The sequence below is a fragment of the Vulpes lagopus genome, chromosome 6 (genome assembly GCF_018345385.1).
Source record: "Vulpes lagopus strain Blue_001 chromosome 6, ASM1834538v1, whole genome shotgun sequence".
NCBI lineage: Eukaryota > Metazoa > Chordata > Mammalia > Carnivora > Canidae > Vulpes > Vulpes lagopus.
The window spans coordinates 106,579,350-106,600,704 of record NC_054829.1 but is presented as its reverse complement, the minus strand read 5'-3'; the positions used below and the strand labels follow the sequence as shown (position 1 = coordinate 106,600,704).

The following is a 21,355-nucleotide window of genomic DNA, read 5'->3' as shown; positions in this document are numbered from 1 at the left end:
AGAAATCCAAAGAGCATCTTCATTTTTATGGAAAAAGCCATTACCATACTAAGGTAGGTCTTTTGTAAAAATGAATGGTAGAACATGAACATTCAGAAAGTGGGGGATACCTGTGTGTGAAAATGTGAATCTAATGGCCACATAACACCCTATCATTCAATTAATAGGTCATCTTGTTCTGTTTCTTGCTATTTTTATGCATAAAAGGGTTGAGTGAATTTTTGGGGGGGTAGGAGTTCTTTCTAGAAAATTTCTTTTTTTCTTTTATTTGTCTAGATGGTGAGGATGGATAATTACCTTTTCAAAATTTCATCCAGGGGCTATTTAAGGTCCACCCAGATAGATTTCTGTCATAGAGTTCTCATAACAGTTCTTTAATCCATGCATACCTCACTCTATTATACTTTGCTTATTGCCCTTTGTAGATAATGCATTTTTTTTACAGATTGAAGGTCTGTGGCAACCCCGTATGGAGCAAGTCCATTAGCATTATTTTTTCAACAGCATTTCCTCACTTTGTGTCTCTGTGTCACAATTTGGTAATTCTTACATTTCAAACTTTTTCATTATTATTATTATTATATTTGTTATGGTGATCTGTGCTCAGTGATTATGACTTACTGAAAGCTCAGGTGATGGTTAGCATTTTTAGCAATAAAGCATTTTTGAATTAAGTATGTCCATTGTTCTTTAGATATAATGCTATTGCACATTTAACAGATTACAGTATAATGTAAATATAACTTTTATGTTATGCACTAGGAAGCCAAAAAATTCATTTGACATGCTTTATTGCAAGATTCATTCTGTTGTGGTAGTCTAGAACCCAACCTGCAATGTCTCTGAGGTATGCCTGTATACTATTTTATATAAATAATTATAACAAAGTTTAGACAACTAGATAGTTTGTGATAGCTTGATAATTACAAAGAAAGAAACATTTTTCTTTAGTGATGTAAATGCTTTCTTGCATTGATCCTTTAAGCAAATTATTTTTTGGTATAAAATGACAGTTGATATTACATTTTATGCATCACATATTAGTAACACAGCTGAAAGATACATGAGTAGTACTTTTTGACTAATGACACACTATTTATGCTTAGAATTTTCTACTAGGATGCACTATCAGAATTTAGGGTCTAGGAGGAAAATTTTAATCTCTGAAGCTAAAATTAACATCATCTATTGTAAAATGGATAGGGTATACATTTGTGGTAATATTTTAACAAATCGTTTATTTAAGAAAGTATTAGTGATTATGTTATTAGTAATAATTATAGAGTCCCTCTTAAATCTCAGCAAGTGGCCTAGAGAATCTCCCTAAAAAGAAAAGTATAATATAATTAGCAGGAATCTGGAAAAAATGCAATCTGGCTACTATGATGAAGAATGATCACTGGTGATGTTTTGATGACTACAAAGAAAAGTTGGATAATGGGAAGAAATAATTACAAAGAAGAGTTGGATAATGAAGATCTCTCAGGGTGTGTCAGTCTACCCAGGGAAGTAGGTGCACAGTTGAGCTGGTACATGGACTCCAGATCTTTCAACAGATTTCCTCTTATTGAGAACAGTATATGTGACAGAGATATGTTAGTTATTTACCACACTATTCTTTTTTCTCCTGACTTTATTTATTAGTCTCTCTTGTAGTTAGGTAGCAAAATGGGATTGACAACTGGACACAAACTGTGGGGAGAAGTAATAAATGCACTTCTAGACCTGGTCCCTCCATTATCTTCCTCTGTCTCCTGGTCAGATGCAAAGATCCAGCAGAGGAATCAGAGGTCCAAGGGGCAGTGGAGCCATAAGAGGAAGGACAAGAGGATTTCTAAGTTATTATTTGAGAGTGGGCCACCTAGGAGAAATAACATTTCAGGAATATCTCCATTGGACTGATGCATGAATAAGAAACTTTCATTGCATCAAAATAGCCTCTAAATGCAATAATTAGACTCCCCTGGTTAATGCAATATATGAGGCTATCACAGCTTGATGAAATCTCTAAAATAATTGATCTACCTTAACTCTCTCTTTACTCTTATTAAGTAAACTTTCTTCCTGGAAAGAGATACCTAATTAGCTGACAAGAATATTCTGGTTCACCTTGGCCAGTGTATTTTTATTTGTATAAATTAACAAATTAGCATTCTTATGTGTTTGCTTTGTGTGAATAAATCTACCAAGACTTGGTTGACCAGGGCTGAATTGATGAAACTGAGCTCTTGAATCTGCAAAACTGAATTCATAATGATCCAATCAAAATTCAAACATTCCATGAAGCTCAGCTTGAAAGAATGAAGAAAGTCTCTCTTTCTCATTGTTATTAAATTTAAAAATATATGCCCATAATTATTTTGACATGAAATATTTAAATATAACTACCATCAACTTCTAGTAATATTCTATTTATATGTAGTCAGGGTTTGTTTATCTAAACCATTCAGAATGTATCTTCAAATCTACAAGAATTATGAAAATGGTCATCACAAAGTCTATACAATTTCCTATTGCCTAGACCCTCTTTTGGACCCTATGCACTTAGAAATACCTATTTTAAAATATTATGTTTCAGTAAGATTAATTTTCTGACATCATGTGATAATCTTCAAGTCTTCTAAATATTAGAAAGCAGAAGATAAAAAGCAAAAAGGTGATATACTACTAAATGTAGTAGTAGTAACTAACTACTAAATGTATACTACTAAATGTAGGTACACTGACAAAATAGTAGCTGGTACTAAAGATAGAGGCATGACTAAAGTATATACAGACATCCTCTAAAATCACAGCAGTCTGAGAGCAAACAAGCATCCATTAAGCAAGGACTCACTAAACTCTTAGTAAGTCTTAAAATGTGCAGAGAACCTTGTTGAGAATAGGGTATTCCTGACCAGCCATCAAGAAGTGTGATGTAGAGGTTGCATCTCCAAGGACTTTATCATTTACTTAAAAAAGGAAATACAAAGCATATGGAGATTAAATTACAATGATGATATTTAAAATATAAAGTAGTAATACTAGTTATAAGGAAGGATTGATTAAACTGATAGATAAAACATACTATAAACAATGAGAAGAGAGATTACACAGGGCAGGTTGGAGCAGCCTGAGAAGTGTCTGTGATAGAGGTCCTATTCTTTTGTTATAAATTACATGTTTCGTTTTTCTAATGTTTAAAATATCATGTACAACACAAATGTAAATAAAAGACCTTGGGGGAAGTCCCAACATTGCCTGGGAAATTTCTAACTGATGAATCATCAAAGAAGCCAAGAGGAGGGAGGTAGGGCTGGTAACCTGAGCTGACTGTCCATCCAGTGCACTTGGGACATGTTTGTCATCTGGGCTCTAAGCTGAGAGCTGAAGATGTCCCCAAACAGGAAACAGGAACTTATTGCATAGCCTAAAAATGGAGCAGACACTTTGAAGTAGGAAGAGATTTCTAGTTTGCTTCTAGCTAAGTAAGCAGTCATGATTCTGAAATTTCAGATAAAGGCAGGTTTGTCATCAAAGCTCTGTGAACATTAGAGCCTCTTCATTCATTCTTGTACTCATTCATTCAATAAACAATTACTGGGTAGCTGATAAGGATATAGAACAACCACAAGCAAAATAAGTAAGCTCCATTTCTTCAAGAAATACTGTATGGGGAGGAGAAAGACCGCTAAGTCAATAGTTATAGTTGTGTTCAATGTAAAAAGAGGGTTACAGCTGCTGGCAGAGCCTTCTGCCCTAACTTTCCTACTAGCATTCTCTGCCCAGAGCATAGTTCGTATCTATACTTGGTCAATTCTATCCCCCTAGCTCTCAGCCTAGAAGTTCTTTTCTTTAGTAACTTCTCCCAAACTCCCAAATCTGGGCTGGTATTTCTTCAGTGAGTCCCATTGGCTATTACCACATCAGCCACTCATGACACATCTTTTTCTGCTGACTTGTGTGCACCCTCCCTAGACAGTAAGTGCCAAGAGGCGAAGAGTTTTTTCCCCTCAGCATTATCTCCGTGCCTACCTCTGTGTCTGGCACACAATTAGTTCTCAGTAAAAACTTCCTTGAAGAACGAATTAATTGATTGATTAACATGGAATAAACTTATTATTCAAATATTCTAATAAGTATATAATCCATATAAGAAACATGTTTATTGTTAACTCTTCAACTTTATTTTACAAAACACTTGAGTAAGCTTTAGATATCTGGAAAATTCACTTTTTTAGAAACTTCATTCCATGAAAATACTGTTAGCAAAGACAAATTATTCATGCTCTGAAATTTGTTAGCAGCAAATCAAGCAACTGCCAAAATTCTTCTAACCCTCAGTTAACCAATAGTAACCAATGTGTGTGCAACACATATACTTGTACATATTCTAATTTTAAACCAAATTCACTGAAAACTTTCCAATGGTAGCTTATTATGCCTTTTATCAGTGGTATTTGACATTTTTTAGGGAGGTGGTGAGACAGAGGCAGAGGGAGAGCAAGAGAGAGAGAGAATCTTAAGCAGGCTCCAAGCTGGTCGTGGAGCTTGACTTGGAGCTCAATCTCACAATCCTGAGATCATCACCTGAGCCAAACTCATAAATTGGACACTTAACTGACTGAGCCACCCAAACCCAGTGGTATTGCACATTTTAAAAAGTCTTTTTTTTTTTTTTTTTTGGTCTTCTCCATTTTCCATTGGCAAGCATTCTTATGAGTAAGAGAATGGTCAGAAGGCAGATCTTGAAAGATAGAGCTCAGTATTCAAAACAACATAATCATATGTAAAAGAGTTAGATTAAATGGCATTGATCTGGGAACTCTAGAAGAATTTGGGAGAAATGTTGACCATAACAATCAAAGTAATTGTTAGTATAAATGGTCAAGAGAAAGTTTTGCAATAAAGCAACAGAAAGCATTCTTGTCTCAACAGTAGCAAAGCTGGTAGAATTTATAGTAAAAATAAATACACACACACACACAAAAGAATTTATAATAAAAGTAAAAAAAATCCAACGATGAAAAAAAACCTGGATTTGCAGAAAAATTTGTACACAAATGTACAAGTTTACAGTATTAATACAGCAGTTAATACAGCAGTATTAATTAAAGTTAATACAGCAGTATTAACAGCCAAAAAGTAGAAATAATGCAAATGCCCATTAACTGATAAATAAATGGGAAGTGGTATAATGATATGATATGAATATAATTTGTCAATAAAAAGGAATGAAGTATTGATATATGCTTACAACATGGATGAACCTTGAAAACATTATTTTAAGTGAAAGAAGGCAGTCATGAAATACTGCACATATCATTCTATTTATATGAAATGTTCCAAATAGGCAAAACTATGCAGACCAGAGGTGGATTAGCAGTTGCTTAGGGCTGGGGGTCTGTGAGGGGAGAGGGATGGGCAGCTAAAGGGTACAGAATGTCATTTTTGAGGTGATTAAAATGCTCTAAATTTGACTTTGATGATGATAACACATATCTGCAAATATAATTTAAAAAGCCACTGGATTATATACTTTAAATGGGAGGAACTGTATAATATGTGAATTTTATCTCAATAAAGCTGTTTAAAAAATCAACCTCCTTGAAATGGGGTAAAAATTTTCTTGCTAGGGGAACTCAGACCTCATTAATATTTTATAATATTTTGCAGGAGCAAATAGGCATATGTAAATAAAGGATAAATGATTTACTTTACTTTTATTTCTAAGAGGCTATAGGTGAAAGCCCATGCCAAATGCTTTTCTGAAACCAACTCTGCATGGGAGGAGGTGAAGAAGAGTATCATTTGTCTTAGGAAAGAAACAATTTGGAAACATAAAACAAGTACAATGGTAAAAGTATAAAAATCAGGAATCTCTGGGATGGTTGTTAAAACTGGCTCTGTTATTTTTTTCAACAATTTGGAGGAGAGAACCTGTGTGATAATAAGGCCTCCTTGTTTTTATATAACTAAATTTTTTCAACAAAGGAAGAGATAAACCAAGAGAGATAGAATACACAAATATATTTCTAGTTGATTTAAGTGAGCAGAGTAGTCACATCTGAATTTTAACACAGGCACATGCCAATTAATTCATTTAGGGAGATGGATGGATAGATGGGAGAATGGAAGGAAGGGAATAGATATAGGTAGTGCCTTGAGCTACTGGTGACAATATATAACTTAGAAAAGATAATTTTGAGTTATTAAAGATTCTAAAGTCATACTGAATTGTAAAAATGGTAAATCCAATTTAATGATAGCATTTTAAGAAACCAGGCTTGTCACATAACCTTTTAAGAAATTTTATGACTTACTTCTCTGATATAAAGGGAAAAGAGTAAAGGAAGAAGGGAGGAAGGAAAGGAGGGAAGAAATGAGCAAAGGGGGAAGAAAGAAAACTTACACATTGATCATCCAATGGTTGGTGTGTGACCCTTACTTGGATATGGGTATTTGTTATTGTTTCAGTCATCGTAAATCTTAAAAAGAATATCTCCTTGGTAGGAAATTTCTCATTATTGTAGATAAGGGCTTGAATTCATTGGTAAGTTACTTAAGAGGTCTCTTTTAGCTGAAATTTACATCATAAATTCCAAATTTATTGTGGCTTCTTTACACTTACATTAGTTTAATGGGGCACATTAATTCGAAAGAAGAAACAAATCAATTGATGATATTTACCTCCTGTTTCTGACCTGTTGTAGAATGTAATACTTGATACATTATCTTCAGTCCATTTAACTGGAATATTCCATGTGTAACTAAAGTTTTTTAAAAAGAAAAATGTAACTTTTATTACTAAAAAATAAAAACATTCCCCAAATTAAAAAAAAATTAAAAAGCCAATAGACAAGCATGTTTTCCTCATAAATCATCATCCAATGAATAGGATATGATTAATGCCATTAATATAACACTCTTTAGTGATGAAGACAGGCATATAACTGCTTTAAATTTCTATAAATCTCTAAAATTTGGAACTTTCTATCAACAAATTAGCTAAGCATGAAGATTATTTCAATAAAATGCTTTGAGGGTTTGAAATAAATATACTGTGTAAATATAATACATTATATGATAACATTGAGCTTTTACACACATACTTGCACATATTCTAATATGCTTAGTTTCTGTCAAGGAACACAAAGCATTTTTCAAATTCAGAAGACAATCTTAAAACACCATGCAGGAAATAACACATTTTAGAGATTATGTTGAAATTTAAATTATACCACTACCATCCATCCCTTAAAGAGTCTCATGTTCTTTCAATATCTCCTATTTTGCATCATGTGAATCAGGTGTACTGCAAAGGAAATATCATCAGACAAGCATGTTTGGGAGGTTTTTAGTGTTCTCAGTATTTCCTTGTGGAGCAGGGGGTGGAGGTTAGCTTCATACTTAGGTATGATATATACTTAATATTTTAGTCTTGAAATCTCACAAAAGAGGTCTTAACTTTTTTTGATTGTTCTCATATCATGTACTATCAATCAGAAAATTCAAGAGACCTAGAAAGAAGACAAATCTCTGTTTGGATTTGGGTTCTGACTCAAAGTTCACCTTGTTTTTCTTCATCTGTGATCATGTAAATCCCGGCCAGAGAATGGAGAATGATATTTCTCCTTCAAGATATAATAAAATTTATGTAATTCAGGGAGAATACATTTTTTAACAATTTTATTTATTTATTTATTTGTTATTTATTTATTTATTTATTTATTTATTTATTTATTTCAGAAAGACAGTGTGTGTGACAGGGGAGAGGGGCAGAGGGAGAGGGAGACAAGCAGACTCCTCACTGAGCAGGGAGCCTGCTACCCGGCTCAATCCCAGGATCCTGAGATCAGGACCTGAGCCAAAATCAAGAATTGGAGGCTCAACTGACTAAGCCACCCAGGCACCCCATGGGGAGAATACATTTTGCCATCTACATGGAAGAAGTAATCCTTTGTTTCATAACTGTTGAAATATTTTATAGGATTGAGTTATTAGTAGTGTTCTTTGAGGATTTTGTTGCTGTGGAATGTTTTTGGCTATAAGCTCCACAGGACCAATACATAAATTGTTTCTTAGGTCATGTTGCAAGCATTGTCAGTGCTCCACCTTTATCCCCTTGAATCTCTTTGTCATTTTTGTACACCCCAGATCCCAATGTGCATGCTCTCCTTGCCAATAGCCAAGCACCTGGGTGTCTCTGTCAGAGGACTGCCCTCTAGCTGCCCGAGCAAGGAAAGCCAACAGTTCATTGGAATTTACATTCTTAGACACAGCCCTTAGCCAATGATGGATGGGTATGAGAACCTTCCTTGCCCCATCTGTCAGGACCATGCTAAAGCACTATCTCCAGAGTTTCCCTGCTGCATAGTTACCCTCTATAGCACCTGCTTGATAATTGCACTTTGCTGCTTGACATCCCACTTCCCACTACCCTTTCAGCCTTTCTTAGAAACATTTCCAGGTGAGTAGCTTTCACTTGAATCATCAACTCAGGATCTGCTTTTAGGGAAGCCAACCAAAGAGTGATCCTTTGCAGTTTCTCAAGAGATAGACAAACAAGCATTTTTATTTATTTATTTTAAGATTTTATTTATTTATTTATTCATGAGAGACACAGAGAGAGAGCGAGAGAGGCAGAGAGAGAAGCAGGCTCCATGCAGGGAGCCTGACATGGGACCCGATCCTGGGACTCCAGGATCATGCCCCAGGCCGAAGGCAGGTGCTAAACCCACTGAGCCACTCAGGGATCCCATAAACAAGCATTTTTAAAGGTCACATCCTATCTACGTATTTCACTCTTTTACTACTCTTCTGTTTTGGTGTTGCCACATAAACTAACATTTCTTTCCTTCACTATATTTCCCCAATGCCAACCTGACTGAAAGGATGAAGCATGCAAGTATCTAGATGCCCTGTGTGCACAATCAAGATTTCATATTTTGACTATCCCCTACAAAATGTGGTCTCTGGGACCACACTGTGCCTAAACATGGACATATGATACACTATGAAGTTATGTAAAAATATTGCTTTTAAGTCTGAGGGGATCATAAGACTAAAAGGATAGAGGGTTGAGGCTATAGAATTTTACAGTTTTAAAATCCTTTATAGGATCAAATCTAACCTGAGTAAAATAATAGATTTGAGTACAAAGTGTCAAGAAATGGAAATTACATAAATGGAATGAGAAAGTCTTCTGTATGTTACCCAAAATCCAGGAGGATCAAATTTCATTTTTAAAGATATGATTCACTTTTTTGTATCTAATACTATAACAAATTCTGGTAGTATTAAACATGACCAACTTAATTTTCACTAAAGAAATTCACTTTGATTACCCCAAAATAATACACCTACTCCCCTTTTCCCCTGTTTACATTGAGGTGGACTGCCAAAGACATGTCCCTGATAGAGAATTTCCCCTGATGGAGAGATAAAACTAGTTTGTTTCTAAGAGAAAGTTGAGGCCATAGTATTAAAACAATAACTTACACATGTGTGGGTCATTTGGGTTGTAAAAAGTTTCTGGTAAGAATTCCCTAATCTTGAAATATGTAAACAATGAGAAAAGGGAGGGGGCCATAGAGTTTATAGTACAGTTTAATCAACCACATGTCCCACCAGACAGGAATATATCTGGACAGACAGTAAGTGAACACTAACATTGGAGAAAAGACTGATTCCTTTCTGGGGGCATGAGGGCACATATTATGATCTAGCTTCTCAATCAGGTAAAAAATAATGAGGGGTCACTTTTGATATTATGTCACTTTCTCTCTTACTTGTTCAGGTGCTACTATAGATTTTTAACAAATGTTCTCAACAGGATAGCACATGTTTTCTGGGTTTATTTTCCTGTGTACATATAACTTTTTTTTTTTTTTTTACAAAAATGGAGCAAGTAGATTGACTTAATAAGTGATCACTAAAAGTCATGTATCTATGAATCTAAATAAAATAAAAACTGTATCTGAAGGTAAAAACTAAAGAAAATATTAGAGAAATGTATAAATGTTAATATAGTTCCATGTTCTAAATCTTGATGAATTCAATTTAAAGATTTGGTATAACTTAAAAAGTGAAAACCTGATAATATATGTCATTTGCTGAGTAATAATTTTTTTATTTGTGTGGAGTGGAATGCATAACTAAAGAGTAATTTAAAAAATGCAATCCCACAGTTTAAAAACAGTGCTGGGTATGTCTTTGGCTTAACAAATCAGGGGATACATATTATAGAAGGCAACAATTACTATGAAGCTTTTCTAGTGGAAGTTTGTTTCTCCAGAGAGAAATATTTTTAATTTTAATATCCAAAGGCTATTAGATAGCAGTATTAAATATAGCCAATCTAATTTGCTAGAACATAAAACAGTAACTATAAAATAAACAGTTTATAGTTAACAGAATGATTACACTTATGTTGAGTTTTGTAATTGAATTATCACCTAAGTCAGATCTAGGTTTCAATTCATTCATATATTATGAAGAGAAAAGAGTGAAAACAAAACTCTTCTATAATGATCTTTCCTTTCCAAAATAGAAAAAAAGATAAAGAAGTATATACAGACACTCCCTGACTGATCTCATTTGATCGAGGAATTCAGACTTCCTTTGTTTTGGCATGAACTATTAGTTTTCAAAATTCCTATCCAGCAAGATACCCATTTCCTCTGAATTTCATTCATTGTGATAGAGCCAAGTGTCTGATGCTTCCAGGAGAAGAGGCTGATCACAGGCCTTAACAAAGTGAGCACCCTTGGCTTTCTTGATGTTGTTCCTGCTCAGGAGCCAACCAGTATCTTGAAAGTAGCTAATTTAATAATTCTGAGTTCTCATCATTCTCTGATGCCTGGATGGAAAGTCTAATTTGAAATTTGGCAATTTGGATGTTCGGAAACCCCCAAGTGTGCTCTTACTGGTTACTGGTACAGGTTAGGATTAGGGTTAGGGTATGGGTTAGGGTTAGGGTTAGGTTTAGGGTAAGGGTTAGGGTTAGGGTATGGGTTAGGGTATGGGTTAGGGAATGGGTTAGGGTTAGGGTTAGGGTTAGGGTTAGGGTATGGGTTAATTTTTAATTTTTGAAGCCCTGAATCAGAAACCAGAGAACAGGTTCTGTTACTCACTGTATAGAATATGTATAAGTGGGTCTCTAAAGATCTTTCGGTTCTCTAGAACATTTGGCTATGACCACTATAGAACAAGATGAGAACAATATTCTAAAATGAGATTGTTATCTCCAAATTCATCCAGTCCAATTACCTGCATCTCATTTATTTAATGAGAAATTTTAGCTCAACCCAATCTTTGTCAACATCTGCCACCCCCTCTGGCCCATGGCCACTCTTCTAGGGCAGACCCCATCCTCTGCATCATCTCTCACATGAGTCACTCACTGCAATTATCATACTAACTGGTCCTCCTGCTTCCAAACTGCCCTCTGTTCTGACTTATTCTACATTCTTATAATGTAGCCACAGGGAAACTTTGAAAAATGTAAAGGTGACCCGCCAATTCTCTCTCCTTGAAGTCCTTGAATTTTATACTGTTGTTCAAAATCTTTAACACGGTGTTCATGCCTGGCACCTGCCTCCTCTCTCACCACTGTGCCTGGTGCCTCTCTCTGCTGTTCAGTTTCTCTGAGCCAGACTGCCTGTGTTCAAATCAAAGTTCCATCACATATACTCTGTGTAACCTTGAATAAGTTATTTAATCATCTTCAGTTATTTCTGTTTTCCCACCTGTTATAAAAAATGCTCTAAAGTGCTAAAAGTAGCACCAGCTACTTAGTAAATGCTCAATAAGTGTTGCATATGATATGAGTAATGCTACTTTTTAAACACTGGGGCCTTCATATTTGTTGTAGTTTCTGTTTTGAACATCCCCCCATATCAATCTACTCAGGTTAAATATCACTTCCTTAGGAAAATCTTCCGTGGCCCTCCCTACTCAAGCACACCTGCTGACTCACCTGTTAATCCAGACTCAGTGTACCAATGGGCACATATGACAGGAGAGAGTAATTACTGTGAAACTCCCCCGTGAAAGCTTGTTTTACAAGAGAGAAATACTTTTAAAGTTTTAATATCTATTAAATAGCAGTATTAAATTTGGCCAATCTTAATTTGCCAAAACATAAAACAATAACTATAAAAGATCCATGTTATAGTTATTCTGGGACACCTTTGTCACACCCTATAATTCTCCTTCCTCATGTTACCTTAATTGCTATCAAATAATTGATCTTGTAATGATGTATACATAAGTAACTATAAAATAAGATCATTGAGACTATTAAAAAGGAGATAAAGAGGTCAAAGGACCTTTTCAGTGAAAATTGGGCAGTGGAGATTAGAGATCATTAGAGTAGAGATTAGAGATCAAGTGGCAGTGGGTGCAAATGTCTCTCTACCAAACCAACTATTCAGAAGTTGAAAGAAGAGACAATACAAATGGGCATGGGTGATGGGTGTTAGTTGAATCTATTGTGGTGGCCATTTCATGATAGACATAAATCAAAACATCATGTTGTATGCCTTAAACTTATATATGACATTTGTCAATTATTTTTTAATGAAACTGGAAAAAAATTGGCAAGGGTGAAAATGAAAGGAAATCTAGACAACCAGTTCTGTACACACTATGTTGTTTGCATTCACCCAGGATCCTGTCTAGGAGGGGACACATCTGGGTAATCGGGACTGAGACAATATCCCCAAAGCCAGCCCTATACCAGAGGTCCTGAGATCCTGATTTTTTTCTCTTCTCTTGGCAGCCATTGGCACCCCAGAAATGTATACAAAAATAACTAGTCATACAGAAATGGATATAATATTAAGAATTTTCCCCATAACTCAACACATGTTCGTGGGGAGCCTGGTGCTAAACCATTAGTAGACGACCTGCTTCTGGGTTGGGGTTTTGTACGTAGCAGAGCAGTTCCCTCGCTACGATCTATTGAAAGCCCTCAACACAAGGGTTTGTAAAAATAATAATAATAATAAAAAAAAACAGAAAAATAAAAATAAAGATTTTTTTGTATAAGTTGTATTCATACAAGTGTGATAAGTGTGACATTTCATCAGCTTTTATAATATTTCAAATGTTTTAAAAAATCTGGCACATTAGAGGGAAGTGACATATTTATAATTTTAACTGAAATTCTAAGGATATCATAACCCAGTAGTCATGTTTAAATTGCCTAGAAAAGTATGAGTTTGTAAAGTTAAAGGTTTGATTCTCAGTATGCTGAAAATGCCCAAGAAATCTGATATGCTCTATGAATTTTAATTTGTTAAATTCATAAAAACATATAGGAAGTTTTTTTTAAATTCAATTTATAAATCTATGTCTTTAGCTGTTTGTAAAGCTAAAATTATAAATGGGGTTTAATAAAATTTTAAATAGTGATGTCCAGAAGTTTCTTATAAGAGATACTAGTGATAGAATTTTATTGATCAAATTTATAATTGCTGTTTAAATATTCAGGAGATTTTTATTTGTGCAATTTATACAAAGACACCTCTTCATCAAAAACCAGAAGGACTGCCATTGAAAAGCCAGTCTCCTTTTCCACCCTTCCCGCCCCTCTTTTGGAAGCATCCCCTTTTAAAAAATGCTTCTGGGTTTAATTCTTCTGATGGCTAATTCTGTAGCTCTAAATAGTTCCTTTTTTTTTCAGATAGTATTTGTTAACTCATAAATGAGAGAGGGTGATTGAGTTTATTTATACTACTTTCTCTTCCATTTCCCCATTAACAGTCAAAATTTAAGAAAGTAAAATTATTATTGGATTTCTATAGGTTATAATTGTTCTTTTCAATCTATACTCATGCTGCCATTTCCTGTTTCATAAATTTTAGTATTGCTACTCTCTCCTAACTGTAAAATAGGAGATTTTATCCCTATTTTACAGTGAGGAGAAACTGTAGGATATCCTAGGGAGTGCTGGTAAATAACTGGCTCGTGGGGGTGGTGGAACAGAATACAGTATTTGCTGGTTTCCATTAACTCACAATATAATCAATTTCAAGCTACCAGCATGATGGCACTGAGCTGGGATTAGGGTCAACACCAGCACACCCCTGAATTAGTAGCCCAGCGCTCTTCTAGCTCTCCTCCCTCTCCCACCTCCTTTCTTTTGCCAGCTTTTTTATTTTCCTGTTACAATGTTAAGACCACTTATAGTTACAACCTTCTCTGCTACTGTAACAAAGTTTTTATGCTATTATTTATCCTTGGTTATAAAAGTTAAAAGTCAATAAGTAACATTTATGAAATCATACTGTTGTATACATATTGTTGGCCAAGAAGTGTGTTAGAGTTACATTTCCTTCTCTATAGGCTGATTTCATGGCCCCCGAGTCACTTAAATAAAAATTTACCCTAACACTCTAACATAAGGGTCAAATGCATTCCTTTTTCTTGTGTTTATCAATGGCATAAGATTATACTACCTGCTTATATTTTTGGATCACAATTTTTACATACAGCCTTGATTTTGTCTAATTTTCCTCTTTAGAGTTGACCTAACTGATGTGCCTTCATCAGCTCCTCAGGTTTCTCCATTCTCTAAATCATACTTGCTTTTTCCTGGCCATCACCTAGCCAAGGCAGTTTTCCTGCCCTTAGGCATGGGATCATGAGCCCCCTGAATGCCAAATGGCCAGCCTTTCCTTTGATGGCTTTCCTTGTTGGATGCACTGTTTCCAAGATCCACATCTTTTTTTTTTTTTATTTATTCATATTTTTTCTCCCTAGTAACGTTCTTTTTTTTTTTTTTTTTTAAGATTTTATTTATTTATTCATGAGAGACACAGAGGGAGGTAGAGACATAGGCAGAAGGAGAAGCAGGCTCCCTGCGAGGGAGGGAGACTTGCTCCCTGGGAGCATGCAAGACTTGCTCCCAGGACCCCAGGATCACGCCCTGAGCCAAAGGCAGCCACTCAACCACTGAGCCACCCAGGCGCCCCGCCCCTAGTAACTTTCTAAGAAGCACATGTGGAAAGCATTTTCTAGGCTGCATATCTGAAAATGTCTCTGTTCTTTTGCATTTGGTTCAGTTCAGGTAGAGAACTGGAGGTTGAAAATATTTTTTTGCTTCAACCATTTTTAGATGACTGTTTCATTCATGAGGATATAGCTAGGTATATATCTTTTTTCCTTTTTGGTACTGTGTACTCAGTGGGGCTTCTAAATCAGAATCCTTGTGTCCTTTATTATTTCTTTGATATAACTTACCCCTCAAGTTTCTGTTTTCTTTTTTTGAGAGACATCTATTAGTTGGGTGCTGGATGTTCCGTATTTGTCTTCCCTTTCATATTTGTCATCTCTGTGTGTTTGCCTCATAACGTGAGATAATGCCCCAAATTTATTTCTACTTGGTCTAATAATTCTTTGACAACCAAAAATTTAATCTTCCGGAGCAATGCTATATTCTAAGTTTGTCTTTTCAAAGACATTCTGCTTTTAGTTAACGGGTGTTAAAAGCTTCTTTGATCTCTGAATGTATTTCATAAATTTATTTTCTATTTCCTCAACTGTGTTTCTTATAGAGACAGCCTTTTTGTTTGTTCAATTGGGATTTTATCTTCTATGCTTTTAGACTTTTTTATATGTCTGGTGATCTTAATGGTCCAACCATATTTCAGAAAGAAGGACTATATTATTTTTGGTATCTTGTATGTAATCCCTCTGGTGTTGAGAGGGAGGTATATTTTTGAAACAGGCTTTTCCTCTGACCAGGAAGTCTGACTGGGAGCTCTGTGTATGTATACGGGGAGCTGGCACCTCTAGCCCATCCATCCCGCAAATGCCATAAGGAGGAAAGCTTTACTCTGGGCATCCTAACCAAATGGAAATCCTTAGCTCTCCTCTACCGTTTCAGTCAATTTATTTGGTGGGGGGGAGGGGAGGGAGAGGCTTGGATTTTTGCCTTGGGTCATTGCCAGACTTCTGGCAGATTCTGAGAGCTCTGAACAGAGGAAAGGATGGCAGCAGATGAAGGGAAAATGGAATGGAGGTGTGGCTGACTGGCACAATTGTCTTGAGTCTGGACTTCAAATTAATTGCCCAATTTTCAGCCTCACTTCTCATTCCTGCACTCCATTCTTCATGCTGACAGTAAGCCCAGAGCTTGCCTAGGGATAGGGAAGATGTTTCCACCTCTACAGCAAGTCCCTTTTTTATCTGGCTGCATCTTTCTCAGTTTCCTTGTTTTCTACCAATATTTCTCCTCTGGCTTTTCTCCTAGAATTCTATGATGCATATAGCCCTCCTCTTTGTTTTCTTTCCTTTATGAGTTTATTCCTTTTAGCACTTTTATTCTTTTATTCAGTGATTTCTGGGAAGAACAGGACTTGGATGCATGTGGTCAGTCCACCATTTTGAACCTGGAGACCATGGAGCTATCTTTGAATGCTTTTGTTTCCCTAAAGATACTGTGTTTTTATATTTTCACCCATCAGTCATGTACTGAAGAGCAAGATCCAAGCAAATGGCCAGTATTTCCAACAAATTTCTGCCTTTCTCTTGAAATGCATTATAGATGCTTACCCAAGAGGTGAATGTGGCTCAGAAAGATTAGCTCTTGAGTCCAATAGAAAGCGTTTCTGTGTGATATTCTTCCTATCTTTCACATTAAGTACAGGATAACCCATCTGTTTGGTCCACGTATCCATTACTTCTTTCACTGGAAGATTACTTGCCTGATATTTCAAAAACATTAACAATAATTAATAAATTAGGGGAATAAAAGGGTAGAACAGTCAGATAAAGAAATGACAAATCATTTGTTAATCAGACAAAGAAATACTTCAGGATATACTCATTACCTCTTCAAGTGCTTCCCAAAAATCTGCAGTTTTTGCATTCTTAAATTTGTATCTTTTCAAGTAAATCTGTATGTGAAAGATAACAATCATTTTAGAAGTCAACATTTGCTTTTCTCATACTTCCACAACATCATTCTAACGTATAATATGGCACATGTACCTATAATAAAATAAAATTATATACCACATGTAAAACATTCTGTAACCTATAAAAACATTGTACAAATTATTTATAAAGCACAAAAATATTTTCCTTATTAATGATATAACTTGTTCTTTTTAATAGTCTAATGGAATTGTGGACAGGAGAGGAAAAGTTCAATTTTTTCAGGACTAGAAATATAAGATATTTAAGGGCAGTCAGGTGTTCAGCCGTCAATAGTCCGTAACATTTGTGATCCAGTATAAGGAGAGATCCATAATTCTATGATCTTTACTTAGTGGTGTTAACTTATCACTATTGCTACATCCCCTACTTTCATTTATAGTGCTATTTTCTCATTTCAGACACTAGATGACCCCATCACACATGAGTGATAGAGGCAATATCCAAAGATAGAACAGGTGAGTTTGGCTCTAAGACAGGGCTCAGCAAACTTTTTCTATAAAAGGCTATATTGTAGAGATTTTAAGTTTTGTGGGTTATGTATTGCCTGTAGCATCTACTGAACTCTGCCTCTGTAGCACAAAAGTATCCATAGATAACATGTAAATGAATGACCATGGCGGTCTTCTAATAAAACATTATTTATGCACTCTGATATTTGAATTTCATGTAACTCTCATTGTCATGAAATATTCTTTTGATTTTAAACCATTCAAAATTGTAAAAAGTGATTTTGTTTGGGGACCTTACAAAAATGGGCAGTGGGCCAGATTTGGCCTGCAGGTAGCAGTTAGTAGACACCTGTTTTAAAGCAATGGGTATATGATGTTTTTTGAATAATAAGAATGATGATAATGGTCATGATCATGGATAAACTGGGTAGATTATTCACTTTATATTTTTTAAGATTTTATTTATTCATTCATGAGAGACACACAGAGAGAGGCAGAGACATAGGCAGAGGGAGAAGCAGACTTCTCACAGGGAAATCAATGCGGGACTTGATCTCCAGACCTGAGATCATGCCCTGAGCCGAAGGCAGACACTCAACCACTGAGCCACCCAGGTGTCCCAAATTATTCACTTTAAAGAGTGTCTTCACTCTTCGGTTATTTTTAAGATATGAATTTTTTAACTAGAAGCCTCTCTCTTTTGGCAATTCTGTTCACAAAATTCCGAGTTTTCTCCTACTCTCATAATTGTGATTCCCCAGGAAACCATCCGAAGTTCCTGCTGTATCATGCCTCTGCTGCTGTCAAGAGTTGTCCCATTCAAAATATGGACATCTTTAATAGAAACAGAACCTTCTTCAGTGTTCCTTGAATTTCAAAGAAAATAACCAGTAGTTGACTTTGCACTTGACATTTTTGCTCTAAGTTGCTATAATTTTCAGTAGGCACTGTGCCTAAGTCACATTATCTTCTAAATTCCTTTCTTCTCAGGCATAGAGAGATAAAACAATATTATCACTACTGTACCAAGAAGTCTGAATGAGGATTGAGACCAGTTTGGAATGCTGCCTTCATTTTTGTTCTTTTGATGAGTTCACTGCTCAGCACTACCACTGGAGGGCAGGCAGAGGAAGGGAGAAGAAATGAAAGGCAAGTATTTGATCATCAATTTTAGGTATTTGTTCCAGAGCTTTGCACAAATCATTCATTCTAAATAAAACAATGAGATATTTGGAATAGTAACAGTATAGCTACCTGTTAATGACAATTTCTAGTGAGTCATAGCTTCTTAAAATTAATTTAGAGGAGTTTATTTGTATACTCACAATGCCTTGAGCTTAGAATGTGCAATCTGAGAACTAGAAGTGATTTTAAACACTATCTAACACAACTCTCACACTTTTAGGGGTATAGGAAACCGGTGCCTAGAGAGGTGAAGATAGGTGAAGAGAGTTTCCTGCAGTGACCTTGAAAGAATTCTGACTCCTGGACCAGTTTGTGCGGGTTTCAGTGGTGTTGGTATTATTGTTTCTTAAACTGCAGTTTCTTGCTTCTCCTGAACTGCAGGCTATATAGTCATTTATATAAACAGTATATTAAAAGACATAAATTTTATTTTGTCTAGATTACTGCACTTCTGAATAGTCTATATGAAGAAATTTCTTTCTTCACCTTGAATAATCACAATGCAGTCATTCCACTCAAAATTTTATGATGAGCTAGGTGCCCCAATAATAGTTCATTAGCTGGTATTGGTGTGGTAAGAATAAAAGGAAAGGAGCACTGTTTCTGTGACTAGTATCCCAAGAAGGGAAAGGCCATGTTCCAGCTGAGCCGTTCCTGTCCTATTAGTGATACTGCTGATACTAGGAGAAAAAGAAAGGATGGATATGTTGCTCAGCTTGATTTCATGACCATATACTGTTACAAATGCCCCATTATCTATAATGATTTTTTTCTTATGCACAAGCATATCCTTAAAGATTTTCCAGGTGATGATTTTGCTCTTATTTGCCCACACTGTGCACCTACTTTGTTATCTGGGATGGGGTTTGGAGGAGTGTGATGAGCATGAAAGAGAACAGACAGCTGGCCACCCCCAGATTTCATGCCACACCAGGTTAGCTAATGAAGAATAACTTTGGGCAGAAAATTAGTATTTGCAAGGAAAAATTCTGAACATTATCAGATTGTGGGATTTAGGGGCAGCAATCATAGCGTGATAACTCAAGAAGAGATACTATTTGGATACTTGAGTGAAATAAAGGAATGTTCCAATTTGTTGGCGAGCTATTGAGTGTCGCCTATACTGATCATATACTATTTTCAGATATTAGCTAGTGTTTGAAGATTGTAGGGAAAAGTGAATGTTTTAGTAGGGTTTTTTTTTTGTAAACTTATTCTATAGCACTATGATGAGGCATGAAAAAATTAATACCTATTCATTCTAGTTCAGTTTCTAGCTCCATCTAAAGTCACAGGGTGGATGAAGACAGTTTTCACCTGAGAAATATTAGTTTTAGACAAGACAGGATTTTTAATTAATTATACCATAGATATTTGGGTTAAAGAAAATATGAAGAGTATTACTGAATTATTATATTAGCTATTTACTTTTAAAGATTCTTTTGGTACAGCTCTAGAAGTTACTATAAAAATCACTTAATTTGAAGTCAACTTTGAAGATTCCAAGAATGCATTACTGATCAGTTTAATTTAGATAAAAACTATGCAAATGGAATTTTAACGTAATTTTTAAAAAGTAATTGTCTTTGCTTTTTTCTATACTTCATACTACTTATTATAGACTGTTGATTCACTCAAGAAGCATTTTTTGGATTGCCTAACATGTGGAATGCATTCTACTAGGTACCAGAGGAGACACAAAGATATAGAAGACAGCATTCCTCCCTAGAGGTGCTCACAGTGAGAGAAGACAGGATGAAATGTGAGTTTGAAGCTGACGGGAAAGTTACAAGATGTTCTCATGTACACATAAGAACATGCACATAGCTTTTCCCGTTCTATTAAGTGTCCACACAGAATATTTTTTTAATGGACCAAAGGAGTAAAATGTGCTGATGTACTACCTGAATATTCCCCAAGTTCTGGTCCTATTTCTTTAGTAGTCACTTAGGAGTTTTAGCACTGCGTATAAGGGGACGATCTCCTTTTGGGAAAGCATAGAAAACACTACATGGCACATAAGAAGACCTGGTGGTAGTGAGAGCTGAAGGCATGGTGAGCAGGCATTGTCCTGGGGAATTACATCCAGAAGAAGTACTGGCACTCTTTGGGAAAGCTAGCAGGGTGCAGCTCTGATCTGCCGTCTGCTTTCTGGACTGGCCACCAGCACCACCACTCTGCCGAACTACCTGGGCACTGCAGTAGGGAGGATGGAAATGAACGGGAAAAAGTAGGAAGACAACTCCATCTCTAGGCTGGAATAGGGGCAACCTGCACACAGGACAGTTGCAGGGACAGATTGTAGCAAAATTGATAATATAAAATCCTAAGAGGATTGGCTTAGGTTTTGCTAGAAAAATACAAATGAAACTGAAATATCTACTGGCGTAAAAAGCTTAAGTGGGATGTGCGAAATGCTTTCGAAAATTTATTGTCATTTCTGTTTCCAAAAGGAAGCAGGCCCTCTTTATTCAGTGACTCCATCATAATAGGAATGTGTATTTATGCCATTTTTAAAAACAAGGAAAAAGTCCTTTTTTAACTGTAAGGGAAGACTTAGAGATACATATACGTTTTTATATCATGTTGCTATGGACTGAATTGCATTCCCTGAAATTCATACATTGAAGCTCTAATCTCTGATGTGATGGTGTTTGCAGATGAGGCCTCTGGGAGGTATTTAGGTTTAGATGAAGTCAGGAGGGTCAGACCCTCATGACAGGACCAATGTCCATCTGATAAGAGGCACCAGAGAGCTCTCTCTCTTGCTCTGCCATGCAAGGATACAGCAA

General features: G+C 35.8%; 1 protein-coding gene across 1 annotated transcript in view; it reads right to left on the bottom strand.

The window, feature by feature from the left end:
• Positions 1 to 21,355, bottom strand: part of LOC121492949 (glutamyl aminopeptidase) — an 85,312-nt gene that overhangs the window by 25,746 nt on the left and 38,211 nt on the right. Inside the window, exons 9-11 of the mRNA XM_041758296.1 lie at positions 16,821 to 16,886; positions 16,543 to 16,694; positions 6,670 to 6,749 (exon numbers count right to left, since the gene is read on the bottom strand). Coding sequence (XP_041614230.1) covers positions 6,670 to 6,749; positions 16,543 to 16,694; positions 16,821 to 16,886 — 298 coding nt within the window. The remainder of the gene's footprint in view (positions 1 to 6,669; positions 6,750 to 16,542; positions 16,695 to 16,820; positions 16,887 to 21,355) is intronic.